The following is a 25,404-nucleotide window of genomic DNA, read 5'->3' on the forward strand; positions in this document are numbered from 1 at the left end:
TAGAGAAAGCCCTCGCACAGAAACGAAGACCCAAACACAGCCATAAATAAATTAATTAATTTTTTTTAAAAAGTTTATTAAAAAAAAATAGACAAAGTAGCTAAGTTTCACAAAAGGTAGAACCACCTGTAACGGTTGGCTAGTGGGCACCCTTCAGACAAAAAACAGAACAGAGAAATGGAGGAGCAGGACTTCCAGAGCCTGAGCCGCAGAAAACCAATGGCGGGCAGGCAGGGCTGCATCCTCTCACTTGGTGGGAAAGGTCAGGGGCAGAATCCACACGCTGGGCGGTTGCTACCGAGCACGCCCAGGGTCGTGATCTCAGGATGAGGAGTCAGTGCCCTGGATACACATCCGTTCCTCTTTATTTGCTTTTCCTTTTTTGGATTTTATTTTTCTTTTAGCTTCCTGGTAAAATTCCTTTTGAAAACATGCCAACCTCATTTGCCAGACCAAATGAGAAAAAAGGGATTTGTACACACTTAGGTCAAAGTGGCAGGAGAGGTCAGAGCCTGGGATTGGGGGGGGTCAGCGGCCATCCCCTGAGAGCCCGGAGCAGTCACTGGGCAAGTGAGACGGAAACAGACCTCAGTGCCCAGCGAGTGGCGTGGGCTGTGGGTTCGGGAGTGATGGGGACTATGGCGTTCATGGCCAAAATTAAAAGGAAATTCTCTGCCAGTCTAACCAGCTACATCTGGGCCTAATCTGGCTAAGAGGTGCCCGTCTACACACACCCTTCGTGAGGGGGTGTGGCTGGTTGTCTGAAAAAGCCTGTTTTTCCTTCTTGGCTGGGATTTCCCCCATCAGCTCCTCCTTTCTTTGAGTTTTAAAAAATTACTGTTATTGTAAGGGGTATATTTCCTGATAGGGGAGGAGGCCACCAAGGGAGGGCCTGGCTCGGCTCTCAGAAGGCGGGACAAGATTCTCGCTGTTGGTTATTTGGAAAGTCCTTCTGGGTGTAACTGGGAAGACAGTGGCTTCAGCTCCTTCTGGAGGCAAAACAGGTGGCATCTCTTAGCCCTGCCCTCAACTAGTGCTTTCAGCTGAAGAAGCTCAAATGATATACACACGCTCGCAGCCCCCTTCCTCCCCACATCCCGCACAAAACCAGACAAACAGGGCCCAGGGCTCTGATCAGACTCTTTTTATTGTCTTTTTTATGAATGGGTCCCAGATGGCAAGGGAAGAGCTGGCTCCTGGCTTCTAGGCCAGTTTCTCAGGGAGCCCCACGCATCATTGCTGAGAGGGAAGAGACTCGTCCCTGCTCCTCTCTGCTCAGCCCTCATTCACCAGGGGGAGGGGCTCTTGCTCAGGCTCCCGGCCCAGGGACACGCCCTTCCCCATGGGATTTCTGGTATTTCATCAAAGGTCATCTTGGTTCCTAGAGAGAGAGAGAGAGAGGCTGGTTTGCAAGGCGCTGGTCGGGACAAACAGGACCCAGTAGGGATGCACCTCATTTCTGGTCAGCCTCTCTCCTGATCCAGCTCTCCTACAGAGCCTGGCCCCTCTGTTACGTCATCTGTCTTCATCCTTTGTCACCTATGCTCCAGGAGTCCTCCTTTCCTCCTTACTCACGGGGTCCCTTCCTTTTGACACTTCCCCCCAGAAGACCTCTCTGCCTTCCTAGTTTTAATCATCCCGTGGCCCACGCTCCCTAGCCCTCCACTCTTGTTTTTTGCCATCCCCAGCCCCTACCTCTCCACGCTTCTGTCCTGGCCTTTGGCTCTAGCTCCGGCTCCGGCTCCGGCTCCGGCCAGGGCCCCGGGAGCCCCGAGAGCTGCCGGAGCCTCTCGAAGAGTTGCTGCCGGCTGTGGAACAGGTGCTGGTGCCCTGGCCCCGGGACAGGAAGCTTGGTCGGCTGTAGGGGAGCCAGGCCTCTTCTGCAGCACGAGACAGAGGGGCATTTGTGCCCAGGCAGGGGGAGAACATCGCTGCTTGCCCCCGTGCCCCCCTAACCGCCATCCCAGCTCTGGAAGCAGAGTTGAGGGCAGACCATCCTGGGGGCTGAGGAGAAGCAGAGCGCGCAGCCCATGGCCTTCACATAACACGTGCTCAGAAACCCGTGGGGAACTCCCACGCAGAGAGGGCCTTGGGAAAGCAGGGACAGAGCGCCCGGCTCCCACTCTTTTCTCCTCTGGGCTTCAGTCCTGGGAAAGGATACAACTTGGGAACCTCAGGGGATTTTGCCCAAAGAGAGCTAGAGAGACAAGTGTCTTTGATGTTGATCAAATGTTGACCTCCTCCCAGCTGGAGGTCAGGGGTGAGCTGGGTTGAAAATTAGTGCATCAGTGGCACAGTCTGTACCACCTGTTAGGCCCCAGTCCCTGCGCCCACCCTCTTGTGTAGCAGGGGCCCTCCTTACCATCCAGGTGCGGGCCCCGCCAGGCGCCCAGGGGCCCGGCCTGCGCCACTCTCCTCCCCCCACTGTGGTCCCGCTCCCGTTCCAAGGAGGACATGCTGCCTGCAGCCCTCAGCCCCAAGGCCCAGCTTGCCTCTTCCTCCGGCGGCGGCAAGGGAGGGGGCGGCAAGTCTGGGGAGAGACCTGCTTTCAGCACTCTCCTGCTTCTCCCGATATGGGTCTTTCCCCCACTCCCACTCCCTGGCGTCAGAGGGCACTGAATGAACAGCCCAAGGTTTGGGTCCACTCGCTCCCTCCTCCAGCCCGCAGAGCTCACCCTTGGTTATCTGCCTGCTTCCCCTACTGTCCCACCTCCCAGGCTCATGGCCCCCTCACCCCCAGGACTGTGCTCCCGCCGGTAGGGAAGAGCCTTGGGTTTCTTCCGGATTCGGGCACGGGGCCCGTGAAGTGGAGGAGTCATCTCCCCAGGCGCCTGCCGGGTTCTCCCTGTGGCATCGGGAGATGCGGGGAGGAGCGGGTAAGAGAGTTGGTCAAGAAAGGGGCTTGAGGGTGAAGGGGAAACAAGCTTCCGGGGGATGGGGAGGTGGAGGCCAGTTGAGGGGTCTACAGACTCACCTGGGGCACTGCTGGCTGTACTAGCGGCAGGGCTGGGGCTGTGATGGAGGGCCGAGGGGTCAGCAACCAGGCCAGCAGGCCTCCCTTCATGGCTACTCAGCGTGGGCTGGGATACACTGAGAGGGGAACTTGGCCCAAGGGGCGCCCTCCTGCAATGACATGAGGCTTCATTTGTTCGCTCAACAGACACTAAGTGCCTACTGTGTGCCAGGCACCGTGCTAAACAATCAACCTAACACTCAGATGAATAAGACACAGCTCGGGGGCTTCCCTGGTGGCGCAGTGGTTGAGAATCTGCCTGCCAATGCAGGGGACACGGGTTCGAGCCCTGGTCTGGGAAGATCCCACATGCCGCGGAGCGACTAAGCCCGTGAGCCACAATTGCTGAGCCTGCGCGTCTGGAGCCTGTGCTCCGCAACAAGAGAGGCAACGATAGTGAGAGGCCCGCGCACCGCGATGAAGAGTGGCCCCCACTTGCCGCAACTAGAGAAAGCCCTCACACAGAAACGAAGACCCAACACAGCCATAAATAAATAAATAAATAAATAAAATTTAAAAAAAAAAAAAAAAAAAAAAAAGACACAGCTCGTCCTCCACAAGGCTCCCATGCTGGTGGAATACTAAGAAAGCCAACTTTGAAATGCCCCAGGAAGCTTGCAGAGTCCCTCCAATGACTGTCGGGAGTGAGAGACCTTGCCAACCTCCACATTTCTCCCCATATCACACTTCCACCCTGATACAGCCATGAGACCTCTGGGCCCCAGATTCATCCATCCGTCTGGTCATCCACCCATTCACCCACTGAATAGATATGTACGGAGGGCCTGTAACATGCAAGGTACTATACACTTCCCTACCTGGGCGTCTGGTGGAGATGGGGAATGTCAGTGGGGGGCTGGGGAGGGTCAGGAGGTGAGGGGGTAAGAGTGGCTGTGGACTGCTGTCCATAGGAAGGTGTGGGAGAGGGGGTTTCCCCTCGGGACGGAGGGACCAAGCACCCCCCGCTGGTGCTGGGCTCTGCCACGTGGCTCCTCTCGGGCACTGGTGGGCCCCACTCTTCTGGCTCTGAGCTGGGGGCAAAGAGGCAGGAGGGCGGGGTGACTGAGTAGCTTCATACCCTCCCTTTGGCCTTCCGCTGCCCCCTTCCCTTCTTCTCCCAGCATCTTTGCCCTCCGCCAACAGGAGGCCCTGGGCTGGTCCCATGTGTACAGGGCATCTGCAGGCAAGGCGCCTCCTTACCCGCCCTCCAGCTCCTCCTCAGGCCCCTCTAGGCAGCTCAGTTCACAGGAAGGGGGCGGGGGTGGCAGCGCTTCTGGCCAGTTGAGAGAGGGCATCTGTACAGGTTTTCCCAGAAGCTTTACTTTGCCTCCCCTGGCTCCTGAGGAGAGCAGGGTGGGGCCACAGCAAGATACAGGCAGGAAAGAGGCAGAGGTGAGACACGTCAGAAAGGAGTGCTGGGCTAGGTCCCAGAAGAGGGGGTGGAGGACACTCTTTGGGGAAGATGCTGCTCAGGGCTAAAATGGGGGTGTTGGGAACTGGAGCCCTACCACTGTCCCCCTGGCTCCATTCTGGAGGAGCATACTGGCTCCAGTCGCCTGGCTGCCCTGAGGGGTGTGGAGGGAACCCCCCGTGGAAGGTCTGCAGCTCCTCGCCGGCCAGGTCAGTGGTGCTGTAGACGGGACCCTCAGCAGAGGCGGCAGCTCCCCGGGCCGTCTGAGCCAGGTAAAGGGAGATCCCTGCTTCTGAGGGGGAGAAAGAGGGTGGCCCCGGGGAGGAGACGGGGCAGAGACAGAAAAATAGAGGACAACAGGAGAATGGAGGGCACAAGGGGATCCCACTTCTTCCCCTATCCCAATCCGGGGTAAAGGTGAGGCATGAGAGAGGCTCCCCCAACTCACAGCTTCCCAAGGACCACGCAGCCTCAGCAAGACTGGGACCCCTTGGCCCCCTTCAGTTTGCCCCAGCCGGTCGGGAGGAGAGAGGGTGCAGGGCCTCCTGGTGTACCCCTGAGGGAAGCAGAACTCCTCACCATTGTAATATCTGTCGTCTGGGTCAGGATTGCTGGGGCAGCAGCTTCCCCTGGGTTCCTGGGCCGAGGGGCTGCGAGATGAGTGCGGCCACGAGTCTGCCAGCCACGGGTAAGGAGCAGGGCCAAGGCCCATTGGTGGCCTGAGGGACAGTAGGTGAACGCTGGGGACAGAGAGCCTGAAGAGGTCAGTGAAGTAAGGGAGGCAGGGGTAATGGGAGCTGGAGGACGGTAACGGTGAGTGTGGCGGTGAGAGGAGGGCGGAGGTCAGCACGGGGAGGCAGCTGGGCCTGGGACGAAGGGAGTGGTCTCATCTTGGGGAGATGAGCTAAGAGAATTACCTGGAACTGGCTGCCGACAGGCCCTCTGAGTGTGGGAAGGACACTGGGGAAGACGAGGGGGAGACTGTGAGAAGCGCGGCTACCTGGGGTCCGAACCCCGCCCCACCCCCACCCCGGGGGCAGAGATGTCTTACCTGCAGGTGTGTAAGCAAAGGAGGCTTCCGAAACGGAACCCGTGGGAGAAAGAAGAGGGGAAATGGGGAGAAAAGTCAGAAATATCCATATTCTGGTCCACTCCTTGGGCCTGGTCCTAATTCCACCACTCGGGTTGTACCCTGGACCAATTTCATCGGAATTCCTAGGGATGCGACTCAGGCATCAGTATTTTTCTAAAGCTCCCCAAGTGATTCCTGCGTGTAGCGAAGATTGAGAACCTCTGAACTAAGAGACCTCACATCTCTCCGGACACGCCCCTTCCCAGGGAGAAGCAGAACTCAAGTCTCCTCCTTTCAGCGGGTCCCCCCTTTCCATCCAGACCCCGCCTGACAATTTATCGCCTGGGATCCTGGCCACACTCCCTCTGCCAGCCCCCGACCCCCAGGAAATGAGTTTCCGCCCCCCGCCCCCCAGACTTGCCCCTTCTCTACTGAGGCTGACCGCAAAGCCTGCTCCTTCCCGAGGCATTTTAAGGACAAATCTCACTCCTCTCAGCAAACTCAGGCCCCGCCCCGCCCCCTCTGGGCTCCGATCTTCCCCGTCCCCCCCCCCAACCCCCCAGCCCAGGTCCCGACAGCTCCCGGTTCCACCTTGGGCACCCGGCCCCTGTCCAAGGGGCTGAGTTCCCGGGCGACCCCTCGCCCGACGCCGCTCCGGGAGCTGTTGAGTCCCTCCTCCTCTCTTTCCATCCTCCCCGCCTCCCTCCCTGGGGGGGGAAGGGATCTCCAGGCTCCGCCCACTCCAAGGCCCTCCTTTCCATCCCCGCGGCGCCCTTGTGACTCCCGCCCGCTCTGCCCCCGGGCCGGGCTCTCACCCGTGTAGTGACTGAGCTCCTTGCGCTGCCTCTGGCGCCGGTAGAGGGCGGCGCAGAGCCCGAGGAGCAGCGCCCCGCACGCGGCGCCGCTGCCCGCGAGGAAGGCGGGCTCCCGCAGCACCCTCGCCAGCCGCTCCGCCAGCCCCGGGCCCGCCTCGAGCCCAGGCTCCAGTTCCGGCGGAGACGCTGTGGGGGTCAGAGAGGTGAGGGGAGTAGAGGCACCGCTACCCCAGGGCCCCCCTTAACTCCCAGCCCCGCCCTACCACCCCCTCCGGACTCACGCAGCTGCACCGACACCGGGACACTGGCCACGCCCACGCCCGCGCTGGTGGCCGCCGCCACCTGGGTCCGGTAGAGGAGACCGGGCAGCAGTCCCCGGAGCACCGCCGAGCGCGCCCAGCCTGCCGCGGACCGGTTGAGGTGGAAGCGGCTCTCATTGCCCAGGCACCAGATCTGGGGAGGCCGAGACCCAGGTTTAGAGTTTCAGAAGTGGCTTCTGGCCTCACGGGGAAACTTGAAGCTCTGGATGGTAGAAGGGGCTTAGCCGGGCGTAATTCAACTCAGAGAGGGCACTCTGAAACCTCTCTCCTCTTCCCCCAGCCTCGTCTCCAGGCCCAAAGCCAGTCCTAGGTTCCCTCCTCTCTGATCCTAACCCCAGCCTGGTCTCCAGGCCCAAAGCCAGTCCTAGGTTCCCTCCTCCCTGATCCTAACCCCAGCCTGGTCTGCAGGCCCAAAGCCAGTCCTAGGTTCCCTCCTCCCTGATCCTAACTCCTGGAGCCTCCCTCTCCCTCCACTCCCCAGCCCGCCCACCTTCTCAACCCCTGCACCTGGTATTCCTTGATGACCCCATTTTGCTGGGAGGGGAGCGGAGGTTCCCAAGACACAGTGATACTGCTGTTGCCTTCACCCCCCAAGGCCACTGCCACTCCCTGGGGGGGACCACTGGGGGCTGGGCCAGGGTGGAGCATGGTGAGAAGGACACAGACAGTCATTGCAAGCTGCCCCTCGTGCCCCGCCCTTCCTCATCCTCCCAGTTCTAACATCTTAGGGAAGCGAGATGCATCCCTCCTTCCCGCCGGCTCCTTGCTCTCCACAGGCAAACCTTCATCCTCCCCCACTCCTTCCCTCTTGTCCACCCATCAGCTCTGGGCCCCACCCCCTTACCCTCCTCAGGAATGCTCCTGGTCACCAAGGGGCTTTCAGCCCCCAGCCCCTCCTGGCCTTGAGCTTGCACCTTGATCTGAATTTGAGTCCCTGGGGGGAGTCCTCTTAGCACAGTACTTTGCTGGCTTGGGGACTGTAGGTCCAGCACTGACCAGCTTCCCCCATCGGGACCTGCTACCCTCCAAGACACCCGGAAAGCTTGCACCAGCTGGACTGGGCCATCTACCTGTGGGAGGCAGGACAAAGCACACCAGGGGGAGAGCTGGAGCCACACAAGCCCTCCAGCCCCAGCCCTCCTCCACTCACCCATCTTCCCCAGCCGCTCACCTCGCACCCTCCCACACCCATGCTTAGAGGCCCCTTTGTGCCCCATCATCACCTCCGCCCTTAACCTCATCCCTAGGCCACACTCACAGTCCAGGACACCTGCAGGGTCCGGGGCCCAAGGACTACGGGCTCCTGCAGACGCACAGCCACTTCAGCCAGTCCCCGCTGGCCCCTCCACGGGTCCTCCTCCACTGGCCTGGATGGGTCGCTGTCTACTGACCAAAGAGCCCACTCAGCAGGGGCCACAGGGACAGGGGTCAGGACTGAGACTGTGCGTATGTTCCACCTCTGCCCTGCCCCACAGACCACTACTTAGTACTTTGGAGCACATCCCAGGGTCAGGAACAGGCTGGTCAGGGGAAGACCTTCGAGAGGTGGGCCAGGGTGTCCAGCTAACATGAGTATTCTTTCTGCGTGACTACATATGTGCCCTTTAAAGGCCCTGTTCCTCATCCCTCACATGAAGATGACCCTGCAAGTTTCCTTCCACTCCATATAATCTGCGTTATCTGTGGGTAAAGGCTCAGAGTGAGGAGTTACCAAGATGCCTGAATCATCTTCCTCTCTTTCCCTCTCTCCTCTTCTCTCGTTCCCTCAGTGAAAGGGAAGCATGACCTCCTATTCCAGGCCGGGCCACCAGGACAGACCTGGAACCAGGTAGGTGCCATGGTTTGCGGGGAGGGGGTGCTCTGCCATGTTTCACGTTATACCTGTGACCCAGAGACCCTGACCTTACTCACCCTGGGTGCGGACGGGCTTGGAGACGGGGCTGGGCTCACTGAGTCCCCAGGTTCCCACGGCTCGCACCAGGAACAGGTAGATGGTATTGGGCTGCAGACCGCTGACGGTGTGTGTCTCCAGCTGCACGCCATCTGCCACCGTCCGCCACATGTTGCCAGAGGCTTGGCTACAACAAGAATGAGGTGACAGAGCTGTCCGAGCCCAACCTGTCTATTTCATCTCATCCATTCTCTGTCACCCCCTACTACCTCCTCACCCTGGCAGACCTCTCGCCACAACAGCAAAGCCTTTAAGGACACAGGGGCCCCTCCTTGTAACATTCCATGTTTGCATCCAAAACCTTCTCTTTACCTGAAAGCCTCTATCACATAAGAGGTGACTGTGGCCCCAGCTTGTGGGTTAGGCTTCCAGGTCAGGGTAATGCTGTTCTTGGTAATGTCAGTGACCACTGGTTGCGAGGGAGGCCCCGGAGGGGTACTGGGTTCTGTAGGGGGGTCTGGTGATACTCCCCAGTCTTCTGCAGTGAGGAGATAATCTTTGAGTAGAAGGATGGGGAAAAGATGGCCCCAGCGTAACCTTCCTCCTTCCCAGAGGAGCTGTGGCGCTGTGACAGTGGTGATGGTGGAGGGGGGACATAGTGAACTAACCCCTGCTCACATGTGCCTCCCAAGGGCACCACTTCTGTCCTCCTTCTCCCCACCACCATGACCCTGGCATTTGGAAGATAAAATCAGTCCTGGGGTTTGGGGAGGTACTGGCCACCTTTGAAGCAGGTTTGGAGAAGGGTGCTGGCAAAACAAGGGAACAAAGGAAAAACTCACCCCGCCTCCTAAGCCAGCCACTCCAGGTGGCCTCCCCTGTGGAACTCTTGGCCACACAGCTGTAGAATCCCATGTGCATCTCCTGCGGGAGAGGGCGGAGGATGGGCAAACTGGGAGTGGAGCAAGGTAGGGCGAAGGAGTGGAGGTGGGTGTACAGAAGGATGGGGAGGATGTTGTCCACTCTAGGTGGCCTGAGAGCAGAGGGGAAGAGGTGGAGTTCAAGTTGCAGCAGGTACTGGAGTTGGGCATGTGGACCACGTGGCCATTCTCAGTTACTTGGGCCCCAGGAGTGAGACTCACCTGCACACTGGCGATGTGCAGGGTACCGTTGGCCATTAGGTTGAGTTGGACGCCATCCCCTTGCAGCCACTGCCCATCCTTCTTCCACTGGACGCTAGGCTGAGGGTTCCCAGTCACTCTGCATGGCAGCCACACAGAGGAGCCAAGTGCCAGCGTCTGATTGGCTGGTCCCTGGAGGATGATGGGAGGCAGCCCATCCAGGGAGGCTGAGAGAGGAAGAACTTGGGCACCTCAGGCGAGGGTCCTGGGTTCAGGCAACCAGCCCCTTGTCCTCATCTCTGCTCCTGCACTTCCCCTCCCCTGGATATTGCAGGGGGCTTCCATAACCACCTGTTGTCTCTGTGTGGGATCAGCCATCTATTAGTGGCTTCTGTACCTGATTTCCAAACTTCAAGGACATGCCTCAGGAACATGCCTCTCCCCTTGCAGATATATTACATAGAATCCAAGAAAAACAGATCTCTTTAAGTCATGATTTCCTTCCAGGCCACGAGTCCAGCCCTGTCTCCATGGGCACGTACCTCCTTTCACCTCCAACAGAGCCTTGGCCAGGATGCTGCCGGCCACACTGACAGCCTGGCACACGTAGTAGCCAGCATCCCCGCTCTGCACTTCAGTGATGCTGAGCTGGCCTCTGGGAGAGACTGAGAAGCGCCCCGTGGGCTGAAGTGACTGACTGGGGAATAGCAGGGCCTGGGGACAGAGCAAGCAACCAAACCACCTGGCAGCTGGCAGGGAGAGCTCCCCATTCTCACCAACCCCAGAATCCAGAGAAGTCCTAAGGTTCTAGTTCATACTCTGTCCCAAGCCAGTTTTGTGACCTTAGGCAAACTAGTTAACCCTATTCACAAGAATAAGGGAGTTTTATTAAATGATTTGGGGGTGCCCGTCCCAGCTCTACCAGTCAGGAAACTGAGCAAGCTATTTAACCTTCCTGAGCCCCAATTTCCCCAAATTTGACTCTTAGAGGATAGTTATGAGGATTAAATCAAGTGATTACCTGAAACTCTTTCAGTACATTGGATGATAAACGTTAAGTACTTTCCCCTTCTTTCTGGCTTTAACATTTTACATTAGATACACAGAAGGTAGGGAAGCAGGTTTTAATGGCACCATGCTGAGCCCCTGACTGATACTTATTCCCACCCTCTACTACCATCAGCGTTTTTATTCATTTAAGAATCTAATTAAAATGCAGCATTCCCCAATGCTAGAGAAGATGTTGGAAAATTGTGGCTGTGGATTTGCAACGAGGTAGTGGGTGGCCTGGTTTCCCAGTGGGATGGGGTTAATGAGACTTATTTTATTATACTGACCCTGTTTCCCAGTAGCAAAATTCCCACCCTTCCCTTGGTGCGAGTTACTTGTGTTGTAACATTAACTAATGTTCATTCCAATTCTATATGCTGAGATTTGTTTGCTAAGGTTGAGGGGTGTCTGTGAGCTCCCCCTGGTGGAAGTCCTTTGTAATTAGAACAGCTTGTAATGTTCTACCCTGAGCAGCTTTGGTACAGTCATTGCTTTCCAGAGCGGAATGTTAAAGCCCAGGCCCCAGGCCTGGGGAGGAGGAAGGATCTAATTGGATCTGCTACATCCTCAGGACAGCCTTGCCCAAAACAGAAAGATTCTCCAAGGAATTACCATACAGGACTGTTCCCTACCTCCAAAACATATTATCATATGTTCCAGGCCTTTTATATTCATTATCTTATTTAATCCTCCCAAATAACTTGCACAGCTTTCTGGAAGGAAAGGTAAGACAGAACCCCAGAGAGAAGTTTGCAGAATGTAGAAGGAGGAAGGCTGAGACCCAGAGGAGAAGCTGGTGGGAAGGCCTGTGGAGCTGGCCACCTACTTGACTTCCCTCCTTTTGCCAGAAGATGGCAGGCGGGGGGTTTCCTTTGGTCTCGCACTGGAAAGCTATGCTCTCTCCAGGAGCCGCCATCTGGTCCTGGGGCTGGGTCACCAGCTGGGGTGGGACTGGGAAGGGGAGGGGAGATAAAGGAACAGGGAGTCAGGGGTACTAAGAAGGGAGACAGAGGGAACAGGAGAGAGAAGCCTGAGCTTGGCTTAAGCAGGAGCAGATGTCCATCTCTTGCTCAAGCCTGCTTAGCTTTCCCATCCTTCCTCCCCTTCCAGAAATCTCAGGGGACGCACTCATATCTCCTGCTCTGTCCTTTCTCCTCATTCTCCACCTCCACCCATCCTCCGTCTTCCCTCGTCTCATCCCTGCTGCAGGCAGTCCCAGGTGGGGCCCTCACCGTGAACACTGAGGGAGCCAGAGGCTTCGGCGCGGCCCACGCTGTTCTCCGCCACACAAGTGTAAGTCCCCTCATCTTCAGCGCTCACACGCCCGATCCAAAGGCTGTGGTCGCTCCGGATCTCATACCTGCTCCACCCCCCCACCCCCAGGCTGGATTGGCCACAGCTACAGACCCTTTCTCACCCACCCAGGACACACACCAGGATCAGGGTACATAAGGACAAGGTAGACCTCAACAGGGACAGAAGCTGGTACCCATGGACCCATGAACGGACGTGGGGACTGGTTAGCGCAGGGGCCACAGGCTCTGGGGGACAGACTTCTCTGTGCCATCAAGTGAGAGGCATCTGCCTTCCTTCCCCCCCCCCCCCCCAGTTTTCTAGGGCTGGGTATGTTCTTGAGCTGATTGGGTCTCCTTACAGGCAGTAGGAGGGGGCTTCTCACCTGCCTGTGGGCAGTTCCCCATCCTCCTTGCGCCAGCGTAGACGAGGCGGGGGATCCCCCTGCACCTCACATGGGAAGTCCACGGGGGCATCAGCCAGGACCACCTGATTCACTGGTCTACGCAGGAATGAGGGACGCTCTGTGCAGAGGGAGTGAGTGAATAGTCAGGGGGTCTGCTCAGTTACTCACTCCCCAGGTTACACACTCCCGTAACTCCAAAACCCCACGTGCCTACCCAGGACCACAAGTTTGGCTTCCCCACTCTCCCGTTCTCCTGCCATGTTGGAGGCCACGCACACATACATCCCTGCATCACTCTTGAGCGTATGTGACATCATCAGCTTCCCTCCACGGAGCTGCAGAGTAATAATGGAAACTTTGATCCCTTATAGCCATCAAAGCATATTTGTTTATCTGATCCTCAAAGCAAGCCAATGAAGAAGACCAGTGAATTTGACCCACTTATCAGATAAGGAATCCTTGAGTGATCTGCGCAAGGTGGGGCTCAGGTGTTTCATTTCTCCCACAGCCCAGACCACCTCCCACCAGTCCCTGGGGCATCATACTCCCCACCTTCTTACACTGATTCCGTCCTACCTTTGCTGATTTATCCCCCACTCAGTAGCTGACTCTCAGCCTCTGGTCAGCTAATGCCCCAATTTCAAATCTCTTGTCTTATCGCCTCCAGGACTTTCCCCCCCGCCCCTCCAAGACCTTTAGATTCAGGCCTTCCTCCTCTGACACAGGTCTCAGACCCCTAGCCTAGGGCTTCGCCCCTCAGGATGTCCCTGGCCCCGACCCTGGCTCCCAGTCGTTGGATCCCCAGCCGTGGCCCCGCCCCTCACCGTGATCCTTCCCTCCTCCTCCTTGAGTCTAGCACCGTCCTTCTTCCAGGACACGGAAGGCTCTGGGTGGCCGCGGGGGGGCACGCATTCCATTACCGCGGGCTCCCCCACGGCCACCACCACGTTCCTAGGAGACTGCCGGAAATCATCGCGGAGGACTGGAGAGAGGGAGAGCGAGAGCGAGAGAGAGAGAGAGAGAGAGAATGAATAACCAGGGGAATAAATAGGGTGTGGGGTGACATAACTGGGTGAGGACACAGGAAAGTGTTTTGGGGAGAGGGGGATCACCGCAGACCGCAGACCGGAACTCTTCCCGGGTTGCGACAACACCAGGCCCACTTCCTCCTCCGGCCAAAGCGAGGGCTTTAGAGGCCAAAGGTCTTAGTCCCAAAGGGAAGCTGCTGAATGGGTTGAGATTGGGCCTGGCTCTGGATGGCATTACCCGGTGCCCTCCCGCCTTCCCGAGGCTCTGGAAGCAACCAGGGGACTCCTACCTGCCACTTCTAGAGAGGCGTTTCTACTAGCCGCCGCTCCCAGGTAGTTGCGCGCTACGCAAGTGTAGACACCCTCGTCCGGCCGCGCGCGGCGCCCGTGCACGATGCGTGGGAAGAAGAGGGCGCCGCTGGGCAGAAGCAGGCGGTGTGCGCGCGGGTCCTCGCGCGCGGTGGCCACGCGCGCCCCATTCTTGTACCACTCGATGTTGGGCCGCGGCCGGCCCTCCGCGCGGCAGGGCAGCGTGGCCGGCTCGCCTCGGGAGACCAGCAGATCTGGCGGCTGCTCCACGATGCGCGGCATCGCGTCCTCCGGCCCGACCTTTGACCCTGAGGGGGGTGGGGGGCGCAGAGCATTCAGACCCGGAAACCGGGAGAAAGATCGAATCTCCAGAGAGAAGAAAGATCTCCGCCTGCCCACCCTCTCTGTGTGTAGGGTCGAGTATCTCCTTCGGGACAGGTGCCCCGCACGTTCTTAGGCTGGAAAGGAGATGCCTGCGGACAGGCAGATCAGTAGAGGAATCTGGACACCTGCTCCTAGGCCGGCTAACGACGCCAGCCTCCTCTCCTGCCAAGTTGAAGTGCAGAGTGACTGGGCCACGGCTTGGCAAGTAGACCGCGCCTCTAGCCGACTGGTTTTCAGTCCCCCTCCCGCGCTGGTTCACAGACCTGTGAACAACCATAAGCGGTGCACCAGCGCCGACAATTTGTTCTTCGCCTCCGCGCGGTCCCGGACCAGCGATATGGAGACTGTGGCCCAGCCTGGGGCCCCCCTTAGGAAAGGGAAGAAGTGAATGATGGGCTGAGGGCTGGGACTCCTTATCCTGGAGCCCGTGAATGGGCACAGTGCCCACGTTTCTGGGTCCTGTGAAGTCACAGGAATTGAACGCAAATGATGGTGGAATAGTGAGTAACGCTCCTTTTCTAAGAGGGCATAGTTTTCAACAGATTATGCTACAGGTTGATATAGTTAAGAAAGGCTAAGAATCATTGAGAGAGGAATTCCTCTACTTTCCTTGGTCACTCAGATCCGTTCACCGCATGTCTGCTCCTGCCCCTCACTTGGCCTACAGACTTCTGCTCGCTTCTTCTTCTGCAGTTTGGGATCCAGGATCCTCGAGCGGGTTGAGCTCAGACGCCCACCCCCAGATTCGTCAAAAGTGGATTTGTAACCTATGGCGGCCAGTAGGCGTCGCTGCCGCCTCGCGTAACCTGGTGTCCTTAAATAATCAGGGACAGCCCCGTGCTTCTGTTCTCTGCCTCCCCTCCCCCGCCCCCGCCCCCAACGCCCCACCCCACCCCCAGTTCCAAAATCCGCGGGGGCCTCTTGCTTCCAGCCTCTGTACGGAATTGGGTTTCATTTCTCAGCCCCGGCTCTTAAGAAGTTCTAGTGGAGACAAAGCTGCATGGGCTGCCCCGTGCTGCTGCTATCCTGGGGGGAGGGTATCTAACTGGTTAGGGACAAGAAGATCGGTTTCCCTCCCACTTAGGGAAGGAAGGAATTTTTCTCGATTTCCTCCCTTTCAGATGGAAATCTCTGCTTCTCACTCGTTTCTTCTCCTCCATCCCATTCCAGTCCCCGTTTAGATAGACCAGACCCCACGTGAGCGACCCTGGAGTGGTTAAGAGCTCAAGGAGTGTCGTGGAACCGACAGGGGCTGGAATCTCAGACGCTGACACTTCCTAGCTGTCAGAACTAGGGCAAATTATTGAACTTGTCTGGGTCGAAGTTTCTTTACCTGTAATGTGGCAGTAGTGATAGGGTTGTCACAAGACCAGAGTGTATGTAAAGCACTTGGAAGAAGACTCCATGAATATGGCTATTCTACCATTAGTTATGGGCTCTTCCTCCCTGGCCCACCTTACCTTATCTTGACCTCTACAGTCTCTACCTGAATCAGATTCTTCCAGGCCCCAAAATTCCCTTTCCCCCCTTCACATGGCCTTTGGGTGTAATGGAAGTTGGTTTGTTATTGCCAAGCTTTACGTTGCTTTCGTGACCATTGGGATACTATTCATCCACTCTGAGTTTGTTTTCTCAGTCACAAAATGTGACCATCAACGCACCTCCTTAAATTTTCGAGTTTGAATGAGACCATGTGTGGTGAAAACACTGTAAGAGCGCTGGGGGAGCAGAGGCGCGTCTGGGGTGTCCGTGAGAACCTCCTGGGAATCTAAGAGGGTCAGGAGGTTGGAGAATCCCATCTCATTCCCCATCTTCTTCCTCCTTGCTCCCTCCATACAAACCACACCCTTCTCATCGGCTCTTTCCCCCTAATTCCTGTAGACACAGCTGCAGGCGTCCTTTCCCTGGAATTTCTTCCCTGTCATTCCAGGTCTCAGGAGATGCTTCGACAGCAGCTAATGAATAGCTAATGGCCATGCTAATGGGGCTCTGGCGCTCCTCCCCCAGCACCTGGATTACCCCACTCACAAACACACATCCATTGCCTGGGTCTCCTTTCTTGCCACCTTGGAGTCCCCAGCACGGTGCTGGTAGATTCGAGCGGGTAGAGGCGGAGGGATGAAGGCTGTGCCCAGAGGGGGATCAACAGCAAAGTCGTTCAGGGATGCGGGAGTTCCCGATGCGGCCGGCAGGGGGCGCAATTGGCCCTCTCCCCAGGCTCCGGCAGATCTACTCTCGCCGCCTCCCCGCAGCGCTAGGGGAAAGCGCGCTGTCTCAGTCATTTATTAATCACCGTAATTAGCGGTAATGACCTCCCCGCCAGCGCTGCCCGCCCGCCGCAGCTCTGCCGGGGTGGGCCGGCGGTGAGTTCTACCTCTGAGGGGCAAACTTCTAAGTTTCCCTGAAATGGTCGCCGCCTCTACCTTCTTCTGTAGCAAACACATGTAACATTTTGGCGTCATCACCCTCGTCCTAAGTGAGTTCTTGGAAAACTTAGGGTCCCAAAGGGAAACCTGTTACCTAGGTGGGTCACCGAGTGGCCCGGCTTGGCCCAGGCCCTCCAGCGACCGCGCCCCCTCCTCTACCCTCCGTGCTGTGGGTCCCGGCCTCTCTTACTCCGGTTCTTCTCACCTGGGGTGGCCGTGGGCATCGGTTGGGGAGGAGAGGAGTGGTGGACTCAGCTGCCAACTCTTCCCAAGCCCTCGACCTCCCGCCGATATCCCCACTCAGGTGCTTTAAGCCCCAAACTATCCATTGGCCCCCACCACCCGGGAGGCGCTGGGAGGCGCGGGAGGGCATCGCTCGGTCCCGGACCTTGCCGCCCTCCCACCTTACCCCATCCCTGGATCCGAAGTCCCCGTGGGGCAGGGTCTCACCGTTGAGATAAGGATCGCCGGGGGTCAGCTGGCTTTGGTTGAGCGTCGCCACCGAGGAGTTGAAGCCGAAGAGCAGGTCGCTGGAGTTGGAGATGTCCCCGCCCAAGGAGTCCGCGAACAAGTTCATCTGCAGCAGCGTTTTAAGCAGGTAGCGCAGCATGGCGCGACCCGACTGAGACCGGGGCTGGGGGCTCGGAGCCCAGCCCCTGGGTCTGAGACCCGCGGGCCGGGAGCCGTAAGCCCCTCTACAGCCTCTGCGCGCTGTCCCAGCCACGGTGCCGCTCTCCTGCCGGCGCGCCTGGGTACCGCGCGTGCCTCCGCGTGCCCTCCTCCTTCCCTCGTCCTTCTCTCTCCACCCGCCAGTGCCCGGGTCCCCCGGGAGCTGGGCGGGCAGAAAGCAGGTGCCACGCGGTTCACCGCGTAATTAAGGGATTAATCCGCCGCCTTCCACCTTCCCACCCCCACCCCGACGGCCACTAGCAGGGCCAGAGACTAGAGTCGCGTCGCGCGCGAGATGGAGTCCCCGCCCCGCGCCCCGAGTCCCGCGTCGGTTCTGGACACCTCGGGAGAGTTTCACTCCTTTCTCAAAGCACCCAAGATGAGGGATGAGGCTCTTTCGGACTCTGCCCTTCTGCCTGACTTCAAAGGAGGAATCCCTCCCCTCTTTTCCTCTTTTAGGAAACTGAGGCAAAGCGCCAGACCATTCCTCTAGCTCTCCAAGTCCTGGCTTCCACTTCCTCCCAAGTCCCCGGGCTTTGCTGCGGGAGTGCGGACGGCTGGCTTGGTTTGGGGCGAGAGTTGGGAGTGGGTGGAGAATAATTCCGCGGTGCGTCCACCCCTTTGCCCAGCAGTCGCCTGGTTTGCAGCCGAGAGACCGGGGGATGAGGCGGCGCGTCTTGACCTGGGAGTCCTTGCCCCAGACGCACCACTAATCTAGTAGTTCCTGAGGATACTTAACAGGGATAAAACTGGAGGCGGAAAGCCCAGGGAAACCCAGACATCTCGCATCTATTGGCATGCTTTTGCATTACTTTGCTCTGACATATTTTATTAAATTGTCTTACCTTTCGGAGGAGACTGAAGGGGAACCAGGGAGTCTGGGGCTAAGACAAAGAGAGCAATATTGTTTCTGTAAAGGCAAGTGCAAGAGAAGACATGGGGTTGATGGAAAACTCGCTCAAATCTGTTCAAACTTGATAACGATCCTCCTTGGGGGGGGGGGACACGACACCCCACCCACCCAACCCCCCCCACCCGCCTGTTTCTGGCTTTTCTGGCGTGCTTTGTACCTGAAGATCTCCCAGTCGCCCCCCTCCACACACACACACACACACACTTTCCTAGGCTAGGGGTGGCCTTGGGGTGTCAGGGGAAGAGAGACCCGGGCCTATCTGAGCTAAGGCCCTGCTGATGGTGGGGTTCTGGTTCAACCGGAGGGCTCCGTGTGAGGAGACCACCTTTGAGGGGTGGCTGCCTCCGAAGTGGGAGGAGGCAGGTGAACAGGTCAGCATCCTGAGGGGTGGGTGCTACACAGACGTAGACCCCATCGTAAGCTAAGTCAGGAGTTGAGTATTTCAGGCAGGCAGCGCTCAAGTGAACTAGAGACTTAGTCAAGGGGTGGGGGCTTGTCCCCAAACTCCTCCCTCAGTCCTCAGAGCAGCCCTCGGGGGCCTCAAACGAACGGGCATTTAGGTGCCTTCCTACGGCCCCCGCCCCCCGCCCCGCCTCAGCTCTGCGCGTGACTTCGCCAGGCCAGAAGCAAGACGGGCGGAGGCGGGGCGGGGCAGTGGGGCAGGGCCTGCCCCACCAGAGGCTGCGCCCTAGGAGCTGTTCTTTCAGCACCCCGTCTGTCCTTGCTGGACTAGGAACCTGGCGCCCCACATACGACTTAAATCCCAGCGGACCTTAAGTTGGAGTAGGTGGGAGAGGAGCTGGTGACACATTCTTTCTCAAGGACCAGATACTAAGAGATAGGACCTGACGTCTGATCCTTGTTCCAGGACGAGGTTGCATTCAGATAAGAGAGGTGATAAGGGATAGATTTTCCCACCAGAAATCAATCCCTTCAGGAATGATGAACCCAGACGTCCCAATCCTATATTTGCCAGTGAGGAGATTTCACACTCTAGAGCTGTTTGCGCATCCATTAAGGAGAAATTGGACTACTTGCTCTGCTCTGATGCTTCAGGTTCCCGGTTCAGGAGCCCTCTGCCCCCCTTCCTGCTGCCCCTCCCAGGTCACCTGGGTTCCATCACATCAGAGGATGAACCAGGACAGAAATCCGACGTCCTGGCACCAGCCCTGCTCTGGGGCAGGGAGGGCTGCAGCAGACAGGAAACTGCATCCCACCATGTGGCTCCTGCCCCATCCTAATCCCCTGATTTGCTCCCGGTGGGCCTCTCAGCAAACACAGGGCCTGCCAGCGTCTAGGGGCTTGTCACCCTGTTAGCGGATTTGTTCCCAGAGACAGCGCAGTTAATTGGCCCTTTATGTGGGGATCAGGGCTATTTGCTCAGGGTTCCCTGAGCGGAGGCTGCAACTCAGCCCATGGGCAAGGCTGCTTCCTAATCCCTGGCATCCTGGGTTTGGAGGCTGGACAAAGTAGGGCCACTCTCTTCCTTTCCGAGACTCTCCTGGCCCAAATCTCCTGTCCCTCTTCTACACCTCACTCCGTCTCAATACTCTTTTCTCTCTCCCCACTTTTTGTTCTTGTTTCTTCTCTTTCCTTTTTTGTACTTCTCTGTATCTCTAGAATACTCTCCCTTTGAACCAACTCATATTAAACGCCAAAAGAGGGTGCAGTACTCAACTGGGATGCATTGGAGAATAAACACCTCCCAACCACAGCCCAATTCCCAGCCCCCTCAGGGTCCCTGGAGCCCTGGATTTAGTAGAGCGTGGGGCAGAGAGTGGGCAGAAAAAGCCCAGCCTCCCTTTCTTAAGGTCCGATGGGCAGCCTGGACACTGGCCCTGCACCTTTTCCAGTCCGGCTTCTCTCCGTGCTCTTCCCACAGGCAGTTCTGGAAGGAGTTTGCCTCCTATTTGTCTCCCCACTGCCTGCCCCACCTCACCCCACAAACGACCAACACAACTCTGGCTTCTACCTCTTGCTTAGAATAGGTAACTCGCTGCATCTGTCTCCATTTCCTAACCTGTAGATCACAGGCGCTGGTACAGCACCTAAAGCAGCGGTCCCCAACTTTTTGGCACCAGGGACCGGTTTTGTGGAAGACAATCTTTTCCACCGATGAGGGGCGGGTAGGGGATGCTTCAGGCGGTAATGCAAGCGATGCGGAGCGGCAGATGAAGCTTCACTCGCTCGCCCGCCGCTCACCTCCTGCTGTGAAGCCCGGTTCCTAACAGGCCGCGGACTGGTACCGGTCCGAAGCCCGAGGGGTTGGGGACCCCTGACCTAAAGCACTCAGTGTGTGCACTATAATTGGAGGGTCCTCGTCTAACTTCCACCGTAGGCTGGAGAAAGAATTTGAGTTCCAGGCCCCTCCCTTCTGCTGCCTCAGAAGACTACTTCTTTCCCAGGGTTTTATCAGTAACAGTCTGCACTTCAGAAAGAGTAAAAAAAAAGGAAGTTTTGAGGGGAGTTGGCAAAAAGAAGAGAGTAGCAAGAGGCAGAGAGGATGGGGAGAGTTGAGTCTATGGAGAGAGAGGGTAAGTTTCTTCTGATAGGGTTATGGCGTCTGGCAGGAAGAAATGTGTGTCTGGGGTGTGGGCGTGGGTGTTTATGGAGGGAATAGCTACCCCAGGGCAACTTCCGTGGCCTAGAGCCATCACATAGGCCAGAGAACGTAGCTGGGAATTTTCAGTGGCCAAGCTAGGGGCTGTATGGGAAGCTTCTTGGTGGTTCGAAGCCTGCATGCCAGCTGGTAGTGGATGAGCTGCTGGCATGTAATTGCCCAGGAGGGCACTCTAAGGACAACCTCCCTATCTCACACTGATTACTGCCCCTGCCTCCCCCTATTGCACACACACACACACCCCCAGTCCATTTACATCCCCCCGGAGCCTGTAGCCTCCCATCACTCTCTCCGCCTTGGTCCCTTCCCAGGGCACTGATACACCCTGAGCGTATGTGTGTGTTTTTGTTGGGGAGGGGGACAAGGAACTAACATCTGTCCCCCACCCCTACTAGGCTATGCCTGTGAATGGCCCAGCAGGGTTGCTGGCTTCAGAGCAATGATGCCAGGGGGCACTGACCCAGACTGCAGGGGCCAGAGGGCCAAACAGGAGGGGGGATCAGAGAGCAAAGAATAGGCCCCCAGCTGGAAAGCAGACAGCAGGAGCCAGCCCCCGGCAGGAGCCAGGGTCTGTTGGCTCAACCCCTGTAGCTGCTGAGATAATAGGCCAGGGCCCCTTGTCCTAGAGCGCACTTCCCCCCCACCCCGGCCCCCCACCCCTGGGGTTCCAGTGGAGGAGCCTGGGGGGAGTTAGTGTGCAACACACACCGCCAACTCTGGAAATTTGGAGGCACCTGGGCAGAAAGGTCCACATCCCAGTACAGATGGAACAAAGGCTAGGGAGAACAAGAGCTTTCCTGATTCCTTTTATTAAACTTGGTACAGAGCAAGCACTCTGTACATATTGGTTTAGTGAATACACCCAATTAACTAGTCAGTCCTCACAACAACTGCCCCCTCAGAGCCCATTAGCCTTCCCTCTGTGCCTCCCATCCATTCTTATTCTCTGTCTCTGTCTCTCTCCCCTTCTTTATTATTTTCCTAGGGCTGCTATAACAAAAAACCACAAACTAGGTGGACAAAAACAACACATATTTATTCGCTTTTGCAGGCTGCAAGTCTGAAGTCAAGGGCTATGCTTTTCTGAAGGCTCTAAGGAAGATTTCTTTCTTTTTCTTAAATTTTTATTTATTTTTTTTAACATCTTTATTGGAGTATAATTGCTTTACAATGGTGTGTTAGTTTCTGCTTTATAACAAAGTGAATCAGTTATACATATACATACATCCCCATATCTCCTCCCTCTTGTGTCTCCCTCCCACCCTCCCTATCCCACCCCTCTAGGTGGTCACAAAGCACCATGCTGATCTCCCTGTGCTATGCGGCTGCTTCCCACTAGCTAGCTATTTTACATTTGGTAGTGTATATATGTCCATGACACTCTCTCACTTTGTCCCAGCTTACCCTTCCCCCTCCCCATATCCTCAAGTCCATTCTCTAGTAGGTCTGCGTCTTTATTCCCGTCTTGCCCCTAGGTTCTTCATGACCGTTTTTTTTTCTTTTTCTTTTTTAGATTCCATGTATATGTGTTAGCATACGGTATTTGTTTTTCTCTTTCTGACTTAGTTCACTCTGAATGACAGACTCTAGGTCCATCCACCTCACTACAAATAACTCAGTTTCGTTTCTTTTTATGGCTGAGTAATATTCCATTGTATATATGTGCCACATCTTCCTTCTTGTCTCTTCCAGGTCTGGTGGATGCCGGTAGTCCTCGGCATTCTTCGGCTTGTAGACGCATCACTCCAATCCCTGCCTTTGTCTTCACATGGCATTCTTCCCTGTGTGTGTACATCTTATAAGGATACAAGTCATTGGATTAGGGCCCAGCCCAATCCAGTGTGACCTCTTCTTAACTACTGCCAAGGTCCTATTTCCAAATAAGGTTACCTTCTGAAATTTAACCAAGTACACCTTCTTTTTCTGTTTTTCTTCCTTCCCTTTCCCCCTCTATTATGTCTGATACTCTGCTAGGGACCCTATTTTGTTAATTTAAAAAATAGTTTTATTATCCTAGGCATAATACATGCTCATGCAAGAATATCCAAGCAGAATAAAAGAGTATGAGATGAACAAAGTCCTCACACCATTCTTATCCTTCTTCAGCCTGGGGTAGCTACAGATGGTTTCTTGTGTATCCTTTCAGATTTTAAAAAAAGCATATATCTCTCTATCCTTCTTAAAACACAAATATGATCATATTAATTGTACTGTTTTGCAGCCTACTTTTTGTTAACATCAATATTTTTAGGGTATCCTTTCACATCAGTATATATAAATAGAGCTGACAAGATTTTACTGGTATGGGGAAACCTAAACATATTGTAGATTTTATGGTTAATATTAGTAAGTTAGTTTGGGGCATGTTAAATTTGAGATGCCTGTTAGAAATCTCAGTGGTGTCATCAGATGGGCAGTGGGATGAACTAGTCTTGAAGTTCAGAGGAGCAGTCTAGGCTAGAGATATAAATTTGAGAGCCTTCATCATATAAATGCTACAGAAAGCCGCAAAACTAGATGAGATCATCAAGGGAGATAGAAAAAAAAAAAAGTAAACAGGTCCAAGGACTGGAGCTTTGGGTACTTTAATATTTAGGATTTAGGGAGTTGAGGAGGAAGCATAAAGAAAACTTAGAAGGGGCCAGAGAGATAAGAGGAAATCTGGGAGAGTGTGGTATCCTGGCAACCAAGTGAAGGAGGAGGGAGGGATCTATAGTAAATGGAGTAAGAAGAGCTAGAATGAAGACCGAGATGAGTCATTAAATTCAGTAATGTGGATGCCACTGTGACCTTGTTAAAGGCAGTTCTGGTGGTTGGGTGGAAACAAATTCTGACTGGGGTGGCATGAGAAAATAGAAGCAAAGGAATTAGAGTTTTGCTGAAATGGGAAGATTTGTAGGGAGAAAGTTGTAAAAGAGGTGGGATCAGAAATCTCTTTTAATAAAATGGGAAGGAGAGCCTCCTGCTTCTGTGCTGACTGAAATTACCTAATAGAGAAGGGACATCCACGATTCAGAGAAGAGAGGGGAGAGTGGCTGGAGCAACGTCCTTGACTGGAGAGATGACGGGGTCTCGTGCACGAGTGAACAGTTTCACTTAGGACACAGATCGTTCTTCCACAATAACAGGAAGAAGAGGGTACGGCGTCCAGACACAGACACGAGTAGGTGGTAAGATGTGATGGTGGGAGCCAGTGGGAGTTATCTTCTTTTTGATTTTATTTAATTTTATTTATTTTGGCTGCACCGGGTCTTAGTTGCGGCATGCGAATTCTTAGTTGCGGCATGCGAATTCTTAATTGCAGCATACATGCGGGATCTAGTTCCCCAACCAGGGATAGAACCCGGGCCCCCTGAATTGCGAGCAGGAGCACGGAGTCTTACCCACTGGACCACCAGGCAAGTCCCGGGAGTTATCTTCTGATTGCTTCTCTGTTCCCCATGAAATAGGAAGTAAAGTTATCAACTAAGAGTGGGATAGGGGAAGAGATGTTGACGGTTTGAGGAAGGAGGTGTGTGTATGACTTATTCATATAGGAGAGCAGTAGAGTTAACAACTACGGAAATGCAACATAATCACCAGGCAGTGTTAGAGACCTGCTTGGGGTTAGTGATCATGAATTTAAAGTGAGACCATTATGCATAGTTTTGCATGTTTTCCAGGTACCTTCAGTGGCTTGGGTGCAGGTTCAGAAGAGGTGGAGGGTTGGATTTATTCAACTTTGTGGGTTAGTCAAACACACTCAGAGAAGTGAGGGTCAGATAGGAAAGCTGAGAATGTCTACAAGAAACTGATTCTGATGATTGACCATGGGAATTTAAGCTGAATAAGGAGAGAAGTAGGGCCACGAGTTGAAAAACTGGAGTGACAGTGAAAAGGAATTGAGATCAATGGGAAAAAGTAAGATTCATGGATTATCCTGGTGGGGGTCTAAGTTTTGTTGTAATTGGAACATCAGAAGAAGCCAATGGGAAAAAATAGGAGATGATGATTGGAAATGAGGTTGCTTGAAATTAAGATCATGGAGTAGTTCAGTTACTGGTTATGACAAGGTCTACTAGGGTATGACCACAGGAATTAATGGCTAAGGTAGAGCAGACAACAAGGTTGTGAGTGGAGAGGTCAAGAAACTGAGCAGCAAAGATATTGTTCAGTGTTTTTGTTTGTTTGTTTTTTGATTTTTGGGGGATTTTTGGCCGAGCTGCCAGCATGTGGGATCTTAATTCCCTGACCAGGTATCAAACCCGTGCCCCCTGCAGTAGAAGCTTGTAGTCCTAACCACTGGACGGCCAGAGAATTTCCGAGCAGCAAGGATATTGGATGGATCATCTGAGTGGTTATTAGAACCATCAAGAATTAGAGCAGGGGAAGAGTTGGTGAGAAACATTGAGCCGGAAGCTAAAATCTGCAAGGAATGAGGTGGTAGGACCCAGGAGTCGGCAGTAGGTAGTACTGAGATGGTGGGTAATAGAGTCTTATGACATTGGACTCAAATATGAGGCATTTTCAACAACGAGGGGCAAGGAGTATATTGTTCCCCTTTAGGACCAGTGATACATGTTTGTGGCAGAAAACATCTGCCTCATTTTTATGTCCTTTAACAATTTTAAAGTTTCCATGATGTAGATCTTGAATACTTCTCATTTGTTTATTCCTATGTTTA

General features: G+C 55.2%; 1 protein-coding gene across 1 annotated transcript; it reads right to left on the bottom strand.

Moving 5' to 3' along the window:
- Nucleotides 1-1,129: 1,129 nt before the first annotated feature.
- Nucleotides 1,130-17,149, bottom strand: ROBO3 (roundabout guidance receptor 3). Its single transcript, XM_059929258.1, has 28 exons — nt 16,990-17,149; nt 13,711-14,037; nt 13,217-13,374; nt 12,607-12,727; nt 12,372-12,510; nt 11,926-12,053; nt 11,520-11,644; nt 10,186-10,357; nt 9,665-9,870; nt 9,365-9,446; nt 8,895-9,060; nt 8,543-8,709; nt 7,890-8,014; nt 7,476-7,701; nt 7,139-7,260; nt 6,593-6,764; nt 6,312-6,497; nt 5,476-5,499; nt 5,342-5,384; nt 5,004-5,143; nt 4,522-4,716; nt 4,214-4,352; nt 3,832-4,044; nt 2,975-3,123; nt 2,735-2,845; nt 2,363-2,530; nt 1,696-1,880; nt 1,130-1,381 (listed from the first exon to the last, which is right to left on the bottom strand). Exons 1-27 carry the CDS (start codon nt 17,147-17,149, stop codon nt 1,726-1,728), a joined length of 4,119 nt encoding a protein of 1,372 aa, XP_059785241.1. The 3' UTR covers nt 1,130-1,381; nt 1,696-1,725.
- Nucleotides 17,150-25,404: the final 8,255 nt, after the last annotated feature.

The sequence above is a fragment of the Balaenoptera ricei genome, chromosome 8 (genome assembly GCF_028023285.1).
Source record: "Balaenoptera ricei isolate mBalRic1 chromosome 8, mBalRic1.hap2, whole genome shotgun sequence".
Classification (NCBI taxonomy): Eukaryota; Metazoa; Chordata; class Mammalia; order Artiodactyla; family Balaenopteridae; genus Balaenoptera; species Balaenoptera ricei.